Raw genomic sequence first — 10,481 nt, forward strand, 5'->3', positions numbered from 1 at the left:
CTACCTCAATAGGTGAGAGTAAGTTGAAACTGTAAATAGTGGACCACATTAGTATGTAGTTAGATATATTACTGTAATTTTTTCCTGCTTAGTCATAACCAGTACTTAGCTTGTAAGAGCATAAATGTAACGTTACAATAAAGGTCTCTCATTCAGTAATCTGGAAACTGTTGCTACCGGTACTTTTTTAATGTGACAGGTACTTAGCACAAATCAGTCCTGAAAGCGGTTTAATGAACCCTGAAGGTCATGTCCTTGCCCTTCGGAACATTTCTCACTCTCCTTGCGTCCAACCCCCCAAAGGAACCATTCCAAGAACTCATGCACTGATGGCAAAACCACGAATGCAAGCAACAACACGGAAAATCAGAACTAACTAATGATACAGAGTTAATGATACACTGTCCCTATGATGTAACAATGCCTAGTATACATGTCACAATTGCACTACGTTCAGAAATGCATTGTTAACAGTAAAAACTAGCTTACGTGCATGTGAACTATGTAACACCTTTAGTGCACTATGCACCAGGTAACATCTAGCGTCAGTGTACAGTAAACCAGACTGTCACTCAGAATTGCCCTGATGAAGATGACAGACGGTCATCGAAACGTCGGCTCGTGAAAAATAAATGGTTGTGATCAAAGAACTTTGCTATTCATTCATTTACCAACCTGATGAAATTATTTACGGATACAGAACACTGATGGCAAAACCATGCAAGCAGCTATGTCAAAAACCAGAACGCTGTCTGCGAAAACGGTGACACTTCACCCTGAAGAGCTACATTTCCCACAAGAACTCCCAACTTCTGATCAGGACACCAGACGACCACTTGGGACCCCTGCCGTGAAGGTTTGGCCCAAAGGATGAAATTTCCATCACAAGAAATAAACCAAGAGTATAATTACAATCATGTACTACCGGTACTGAGAAGAGAAACAGCCACCATGCTGAAAAGTGAAGTATAAACATTGTTGCCAAAAAGCTTACGACAATTTTATGCAGACCTAATCTCGATATAAAACTTGACTTCTACAGTACATTTGCTAGGGGTGGAGGAGTTGCTCAGGCATGTAATTGATTACGTGTAGACTGGGATAGCTAGCTAGAGAACCCTACATTGCACTGATGAATGTGAAAGGTTGCCATTATGCCTAAACAAACAAGCCCCAAGGATGAAATTTCCAAGACAAGAAATAAACCAAGAGTATGATTACTACAGAGAAGGGAAACAGCCACCATGCTGAAAAGCGAAGTATAAACACTGTTGCCAAAAAGCTTAGTAAACGACAATTTTATGCAGACCTAATCTCGATATAAAACATAATGACTTTCACAGTACATTTGCTAGGGGTGGAGGAGTTGTTCAGGCATGTAATTGATTACGTGTAGACTGGGATAGCTAGATCTAGCTAGAGCCAAAAATGTCTATAAAATGTTAAACGGACAATAGACATGATTTAGACATTGCTGAACAAAGGCCAGTCGGAAGAACATTAAGTAGACATAGTTACTGAAAAACGACATCGAAATAACCCAAGGTGGACATTTTATATCCATAGTCTCTTCACACGTCAGGTAGGGACACCCCTAGGAGACAGTCCTTTGTTTAGCACAATGAGCATTAGCATCTGTCTATTAATTAATGGTGTCCTCCCCTATAAATTGTCTTGGTTTTGTGCAGTGCTTTTCATATGCATGCCAGTTTTCACACTTTTTTTCTAAAGACATTCTGACAGACACCTCAAGAACAATGGAAAACACAACAAGCAAGTCCTCCCCAAAAAGCCCCTGTAAAGCCCCTGTTCAGACATTCTTAGAAATGTTTGAAAAATGTCCGGAATTTTCGAGAATGTCCAAAAAGGGTCTATTGTCCGTTTAACATTTTATAGACATTTTCAGCTCTACCAGTGCTAGCTAGAGAACCCTACATTGCACTGACGAATGTGAAAAGGTTGCCATAATGCCTAAACAAGCAAGCCCGAAGGATGAAATTTCCATGACAAGAAATAAACCAAGAGTATGATTACTACAGAGAAGGGAAACAGCCGCCATGCTGAAAAGTGAAGTATAAACATTTTTGCTAAAAAACTTATGACAATGTAAAGCAGACCTAGTATAAAAAAGCAGACCATAGTACATAAAAAATAATGACTTCTACAGTCCATTTGCTGGGGGTGGAAAAGTGAACTGCTGTGAGGGTTTGGCCCCAAGGATGAAATTTCCATCACAAGAAATAAACCAAGAGTATAATTACTAAGTTGAAGAGGAACAGCCTTGTGGGGTGTGCCTCGCTGAGAAGAGAAGTGTAAACATTTTTGCTAAAAAGCTTACGACAATGTAAAGCAGGCCTAAATGTAGTATACATCTGGATAAAAAAATAATGACTTTCACAGTCCATTTGCTGAGGGTGGAGGAGTTGTTCATGCATGTAAAACTGTGAGGGTTCAAATTCACTATTTTTGTAATACTCAGGTAGCTAGAGAAGCCTACATTACACTGATGGATGTGAAAAGTGTCCCTAATGCTCAAACTCAAAAACAGATTCACCCATGCTGGCCCAAAGTTATGTTGCTTCTTCCTGGGAAAAAGGGCTATCTACCACTGCAAAACTGAAGTTCTGCTGCAGTACCATAACAACCCGCCTGGGAGCCCAAATTCTAACCGTTTAGAGGCCTCATCAAGACCTACGCATGACAATCCAGCCATAACTTCTCGACTTGTCGTGCTAAACCACATCCATACACACTTGCATACATTCACACATACAAACAACATAACTTTCTGACGAAAGTAACAAACAAACAAACCTTGTACGATGAGCTGGGCGGTGGCCACGATGGTGTCCTGATCATTCGCGGCCTTGCAGCGGTACAGCCCGTGGTCTTCCTGCCGCACGTTCGTGATGTGTAGCGCTCCGGACCGCATCACGGTGAAGCGTGGATCGGTCGGCAGCGCCGGGGGAGGGGGGCCCGGTCTGTCGTGCCTGGACCACTGGTGGAAACCCAATCACTACAGTTAATACAAAAGACATGCATGTGCACCATTCAACCTTTTTTTATTGCCTATATTTGATTTGGCTTTTTTTTTTATGCCCATGATCATTCTGGCAAACTCTCTTTCACCTGAGCAAAGTGAGGAAAGCCGTGTAAAGTGCCTTTCCCAAGGGCACAAGGTTGGTGACCTGGTGGGATTCGAACCCGGGACCTCTGGTTCTGAGCTGAATGCTCTGCCGTAACACCACACAACCCAATCAGCCTCTGAGACTATCATGAACGTGTTGGTAGTTAACAAGGTATACAAATGTAGTCTCACTGGGTCAGTCTATTGAAGAAGACCAGAGTGACTGGTCGAAAGCTCTAGGTGAGAACAATCCCTTGTGTTGGAACAAAAGTTTTGACCGTGAGATTGTGTAACACATGATAAACCATTATCAAAGTACAAAAATAAAGTAGAGAAACCATAGTAAGTGTTGTGTGTTACCGTGATTTCAGGCAGAGGGTACCCCGAGGCGCTACACTCCAGCGTGACACTCTGTCCTGCCAGCACCTCTGTGTCCTGGGGGCTAACCGTGAACGTGGGGCTCGCTGAAAGTAGAGAAGAATGATTGGGATATACTAGAAGACACAGACTTATACATTAGATTCTAATATGTATACAGTACTTTAATGTCAGAAGGCTCTGCACTGAAGTGATATGGGAGTTTCTGTACTTCTAATTACACTACACACTGAACTTGAGAGGTGACAAGGAGAAGCAAAGGGTGTGGTAATAATTCTTAAAGAATGATTTGAGCTGTATTAAAATGTTATGGAGTTGAACAAGACATGGAACTGAAACACAACCTTGACCTGTGGGAAACTTCTGCCCACCTGACATGAGTCATATTCTCTCATAATGAGGTTATAATTCTGTGCATTTAATTCACTAAATAAATTTAAGCTGCACTGCTGAAAATTATTGACTTGTACATGCAAAGACAATGAAAGAAGCATAGCATGTACAGCATCAGGACCACACATCCTTTACAATGTACATACCTGGCCTGGTATTTCTGGCCATACACTCATGTAAAGTGTGTGTTAAGGGCATGCCACATACATGTACATGTACATCTATCCTTACATACCTGGGCTGTTGAAGTATCTGAGCTCGGCAGGTTTGGTCTTGACTTCGCCAGCGATGTTCCTGGCCATACACTCGTACATGCCCTGGTCCTCCGGCCTGGTGTCCTGTATCATCAGAGTTCCGTCATCCAACATGTTGTGCCGCTCGTCATCAATCTGGACCTCATTGCTACGAGTAGAACATACAGAGTGGGAAAGTAAGATAACAGCAATTTAATTTGTTGTTTCAAGTTAAAACTTTTGGTCCAACACAAAAATTCTCTCACCTAGAGCTCTCGACCAGTCACACTGGTCTTTCTCAGTAGAAGTGAAGCTTGTCACGTGGCTTCTTTGAAGTGTGACATCAACACTGGGTCAAAGAAGCCACGTGACAAGCTTCACTGGGTCAGTCTACTGAGGAAGACAAGAGTGACTGGTCGAAAGCTCTAGGTGAGAGAATTTTTTGTGTTGGACCAAAAGTTTTTACTTTAAACATGTAACTACCAAGTTGAACACAGATGAACTTTCATGATAATTTGATTTGTTAGTTCACTGATATCTTTATGTAAGACTTTAGCAAGGGGACAATAGAAAGACAGAAGGTTGGGTTGAAAACTTGCATCTCGCTCTGTTCACTCCTTGAAACTGTGTGTAAAGACTTTCCCATCAGACTCTGTTTTCTTGTTGATATTCATTAGTCTAGTGTTAGCTTTAAAAAATTTGATAACCAAGAAATTAAACTGGTGTGGTCAGAGGTTTTTAAACTACATATACACGTATGTAGTACTAGTACAAGACTTGACCAAAATCCCATGAGCATTCACCTCCTTGCAGTAATTTACTGTAACAATGGCTCATCAAAACTTTATGCTCCTTTTTGTTCTCATCATCATCATCATCAATCATCCTCCGAAGAGGTGGAGCAGACAAAGTTTGATCTCCAGAACTTTCTGTCCTTCATCGCAGAGAGTTCCAGGCCCTGCAGGCCTGTTTCAGTTTCTATAAGTTTCTTAAGTGTTACGTTTGGCCGTCCAACTTTTCTCTTTGTATCAGGGTTCCAGAGTAGAAGCCTACTGGCTGGTTCTTCACTACGTTGGTCTAAACATTTTGTCATAACCCAACTGACCTGTTGTGTAGCCAGACGATCTCAGGTTTGGGGTCTCCCTCCGCGTGACAGCTGAAGTACACCGTGTTGCCATGGGTTACGTCAACATCAGAAGGCTCCGCCGTGAAGTGAGGTTTCACTAGAATCAACAAGGGCACTGTTAAGCATGAAAGTCTTTCAATGGTCAACATGACTATTAAACATACAACAAGAACATCCCTAAGGCCACACCAATTTAATTTCTTGGTTAACGGATTTTTCTAGAAATATAAATGGAGCGGGCGGGCGAAAAAATAAAAACAGGCCTAGGCATCCTATTATGGCCCAAAATGGTACAATAGGAGCCATAAAGTCAACACACCAGGCTGGTTCAAAATTTAAACAATGAATTTTGAACTTTTAATGATACCATTGCATTGAAAGATGGAATAACTGTAACAACTAGCAAGAAAAGGACTGTTTTCAACTGATCAGGGCAGAATATGAGCATTTTGCTGTTGATTCTGAATTTTTTTTTTTTTTGAAATCAGAAAAAAATGAAGCGGGCGAATCCGTTAACCAAGAAATTAAATTGGTGTGGCCTTAGGCTGAACTTGTGGCAAAGCATTTTTGCACAAAATAAATGTGTGCATGTAAGTATGGAAATGGGTCTCATATTATCTCCAAACAATTCTTAATAAATTAAGAATTAACTGTGGTAACATTATGCATAGGTGTAAATCTCATAGAGGCAACATGCATTGTCTTCTGAGTTCTGACATCAGCTAAGCATTCATTGTTGCACATTATGTAATGTGTAAGATGATGGGGTTTGATGGTGGGGGCTGGGTGTTCATGTGTTAAGATCAGGGCATGACACGATTTTAAAGATTATGGTATTATATTTATAGGAATGTATCTTGGAAAATATTACAATTGCACTAACATGTATAGGAGTTAAGGTTCTATCTGGGATGAAACATATTGATTAAGGTTTAGGTTTGGGATTTAAGGAGGAACTGGGATGATGTGCATCGATTCTGACAATTCTAGATCCACTGTTGCCATCTTTACTCTTCATATATGTGTTAAAACTTTCTCTTAAAAATCTCCTTGGGGTTGCTTGCATTGCAATATATTGGGGGGTAGGGGGGGTTTACCACAGAAGGGTGGGATGCGATTGACTTTTGCTAAGTTCTGGTCCACTTCCAGCAGTTCAAAGATACCTGACCAACCGATCTTGAGGTTAGACCAATCCAAGTGAGTGCAGACATTCTGAAGTAACTCTCAGAAAACTCAACAAGATCATGTCAAAATGGCGAAGTCAAGCATCTTTGCACTGCTGAAAGAGTGGTTTAGCCTGGATGCCAGCTTTTTTAGCTTTTGTACACTCTCTTTGTTGCTTCACTGCCAAAAAGACTGGGCCCACACATATATTGTACTCTATCCCTCATTTGAATCTTTGTTCAGAATTTGAACAGGCATACCAAACTTGAGTGGTAGTGTAGCGTCATCTAACCAGCATACGACAATTGAATGAACTTTTTTATACACAACATAATTCCCAGACATGAGCAGGTCCAGTCTTTTTGGCAAGGAAGAAACAAAGAGAGCGTACTAAAGATAAAAAGGCTGGCATCCAGGCTAGAGACGAGGAATATTCACCTATGATCTTTGAGGTTCTGTGGCGTATAGGAAGCGTCTCGTCCAGAGGAGAGTCCCCATCTGGGTTGGTATGAGAGAAAACTCCACAAATTTAGATGCAACCTCCACTAGGCTAATTAAAAGACACCCGTATCTTGAAAGTTTATCTGTGTTGGTAAAAGTCATTATGAAGCAAGCTTGGACTGTAATTTCCAACACAAGAAGTTGGATTTACCCAAATTTTCAACTGTGCAACTCCAGTCTTTGTCAAGGAATGAGCAATCCACTGCTTCTGTGACACCTCATTGAGCAGTGGATCATACATTAGGTTGCAGAAAGTCTGTGGCGCCCCCTGTCTTTGTTCCACTGCTCACTGAGTCACGTGTCATCATTCTGAATGACGCAACGTCACAGGAGTGGTGCACTACTCATTCCTTCGTTGTACACTCAAAATATCTTGCGTTGGAAACTACAGTTCAAACTTTCTCCATATAGACACCCCTACATTAGCCTGGATGCCAGACTGTTTTCTTGCTGGGACTGCACAAGCCGGCTCCTTGGCTCTGGGTCCAACACACTCCCAAGGACATTTTACCACAACCCCAAGTTTGCCTTTCTTACAGTCAGTAGTAAATTTCCTTGGTGGCATGTTGGACCTAGAGCCAAGGAGCCCTGGAAACAGTCTGGCACCCAGGCCAGCCTGTATGACTGTGCAGGCCCTGGAAACAGTCTGGCATCCAGGCTAGCCTACATGTGCAGGCCCTGGAAACAGTCTGGCTCCCAGGCTACCCCTACAGAGTACAGCATAGTGTTTGTCGCCCAGTTAAGCAGTTGCCTGCATGACTAGTTGATGGACAGTTCATAGGACAGGTACAGTAGTTTGATGGAAAAGGAAGGCCTGCATTCAGAAACAAGGAGGCCGTTGATACTTTAAGTTAAGAAATACACCTTAGTGAGGTGAGGGGAGCTGTATATAGCTTTGAAGTAAACCTACAACACAAAAAACTTCCTGGTTGACTGAGAAAAGTAACGTTACGAACTAGGTTTAGATTCCTTGATACATGTACATTTTGTAGATGCCGCAATAATTTAAACAAGGCAGAAATAGTGAGTTGGTTTTACATTAAGTTACTGGTTGAGAATTTAATGGACCCTTTAACTGACTGGATTGAACTTTTCCTTGTACTGGTCTTGGACTTGTGTGGGCAGTATGGGCAGGTATTCTGTTAGCAGACTAAAGAGGTTATGTTTAGATTTACTTCAAGAGGTTATATTTTATAATAAATTATTTATGTCATACATGGGCCGCGATTCCGTTCGATACGTGTAATAACTAGTGGTACGGCCCGGGGGTTCTTAACGCATACGGCCCGGGCTTCCAAATGTTCCATAGAACGATTCGAACGCGTTTTGCCCTAACGTGTGCACCGCTTGCGAAAATTCGAATACTGTTAACAAACTAAAGACTGAGGTTATGTTTAGATTTACTTCAAGTTAGAGGTTATATTTATATTTATGTAAATGTATCAATGACACCACTTGTGACATAAATAATGGTGTTGGGTGGTGGGAAGGGTTTCTGTTTATTTTTAGTTTTCTCAGCTTGGATAAACAATCAACATCAAGGTCAGGGAATGGCGACCTTCATTATTTGACTGTTAGGCCACACCAATGTAATTTGTTGCTTCTCGGATCACCCTGTCCATTTTTTTTCCAATTTGCAAAAAAAAAAAATTTTTTTTGTTCTACATGTAAATTAACTGCAAAATGCTCAATGAAAGACATATTTTGTCCCCAACGGTTGAAAAAAGTCCTTTTCTTCCTAGTTCTTAAGTTTTTCAATGTAACAATGCAATTTTGTTTCATTAAAAGTTCAAAATCTATTGTTTTAATTATAAACCAGCCTGGTATGTTCGCTTCACGGCTCATATTATAACATTTCCAGCTATTATGGGGTGCCTTGGCCTGTTTTTGTCTGTTTTTTTCGCCCTAGCTGTCCCTCATGATTTTTTTCTGAAAAAATCCGAGAAACAACAAATTAAATTGGTGTGGTCTTAAAAGGGTACAAACCTCTTCTACCTTTCACCACGGTAGTCGTTACATCATCTCGTTAAGGGTAATTATTTAGCTGTTCTTTTATTGCTAAAACAGGAATCTCAAAAGGAGAGCCCTTGGCAGCTATGTCGTAGGTCATAGGGGTCAGTATCAGTGTTGAGTGGTTGCTTTTGTCTTTTCTGAAGGGCAGGAATTGTGGACACAAGAACTTTTCAGGATGAAAAATTTGCCCACAAGAAAGATGTGAAACGTCTGAAAATAGTTTCATCAGGTTGGTAGAGTATAGGATATAGGGGTTTTCTTATACATAACCAGTATTGTCTCACCTTGCTTACGTTTCAGTGTCTATCAGACACCTTCTTCAGAGCTTCTGACTGGAGTTCTGCTTCTCGCTGCTATTAGTAGAACTCTTGTCAGAAGCTCTGAGGAATGTGTCTGATAGACACTGAAACGTAAGCAAGGTGAGACAATACTAGTTGTGTAAAAGAAAATTCCAACATCCAAAACATGAAACAGTGGTGTATGCAGGTGAACTTGTTGACAATTTCGTGTTGATGGAAGCACCACAAAGGGAAGTAGAGGATAGCAGCACTGGCCAGCCAGTTGCCTTGCATTTGCATTGCATAGCAAGAACCTACGCCCTTGATGGTACGTCTACTTGAAGGCCATGCACAGAGTAATGAAGGCAGTGCACATGATGGTACTGGTACTTGCTTAGAAACTACAAGATCAGAAGTACTATTCAGCACCATCAGCAAATCACAACAGAATGGAGGTATGGAGCTACATATACCTTCATTTTACTGTCTATAGGTCAGATCTTTTAGAGTGTACAGTCTTTGTAAACAAATTTGTATGATACACCAGAAGGCTAGTCTTCACCAACGTATAAAGATACAACAGAAAGCTTTGTCTATGAAGGTTAGACACCCAGGAAGAACATTATGTCATACAGAATACACCAAACAACTGGAAAAATTCCCTGAGGAGTCAGATGTTTCAGATAGCATCCACTCGTATCTGATACCAGCCAAAGGGCAGTTATACCAGCTATACCGATACAGATACAGATACAGACAGATACTGTCTTTCATCAGTTCAAACCTGGATGTCTAACCTTTATCAACGTATATGATTGTACTTGCATTCGGTTCTACCGTCTTACCACAGTGGAACTCCTCCGGAGTGATGGTGGACACAGATCTCCCCTCCAGTGCCTTTGGGTACTTGCAGGTGGCGGCGGCCTGGGTACTGCCAACACTGCTGTATTTCTTCAGCAGCTCAGCAAGCCACATGAGCTGACAGTCACACACCAAGTCATTAGAGTCCAGTCTCCTATAGAAGAATACGTGCAATGGTCAAGTGAGTATTACTACATGTAAGTAGAGTGTTCGCCTTACATTCAGAAAGTTTTTTGAGCAGATGACTTGCTGGCTGGCAGTCACACACCAGGTCATTAGAGTCCAGTCTCCTATAAAAAGGAGACGTAAAAGAGAGATTACCAAGAATTCAGAAAGATAAACTTTTGAGAAGATAGTTTTCTGCCCAACACTGCTGTTACAGTATTTCTTCAGCAGTTCAGCTAGCC

The 10,481-nt window shown here is 41.4% G+C and overlaps 1 protein-coding gene across 1 annotated transcript in view; it reads right to left on the reverse strand.

Annotated features, from left to right (window-relative positions):
- LOC109466411 (peroxidasin homolog) overlaps nt 1-10,228 on the reverse strand; it is a gene marked incomplete at its 5' end in the record, with an annotated part of 72,850 nt that extends 62,622 nt beyond the window's left edge. Inside the window, 5 exon segments of the mRNA XM_019764122.1 lie at nt 2,815-2,998; nt 3,488-3,591; nt 4,134-4,300; nt 5,237-5,354; nt 10,059-10,228. Of these exon segments, the coding sequence (XP_019619681.1) occupies nt 2,815-2,998; nt 3,488-3,591; nt 4,134-4,300; nt 5,237-5,354; nt 10,059-10,228 (743 nt within the window).
- Nucleotides 10,229-10,481: the final 253 nt, after the last annotated feature.

This window comes from Branchiostoma belcheri, unplaced genomic scaffold, assembly GCF_001625305.1.
Source record: "Branchiostoma belcheri isolate BF01 breed outbred unplaced genomic scaffold, Haploidv18h27 scaffold166, whole genome shotgun sequence".
Classification (NCBI taxonomy): domain Eukaryota; kingdom Metazoa; phylum Chordata; class Leptocardii; order Amphioxiformes; family Branchiostomatidae; genus Branchiostoma; species Branchiostoma belcheri.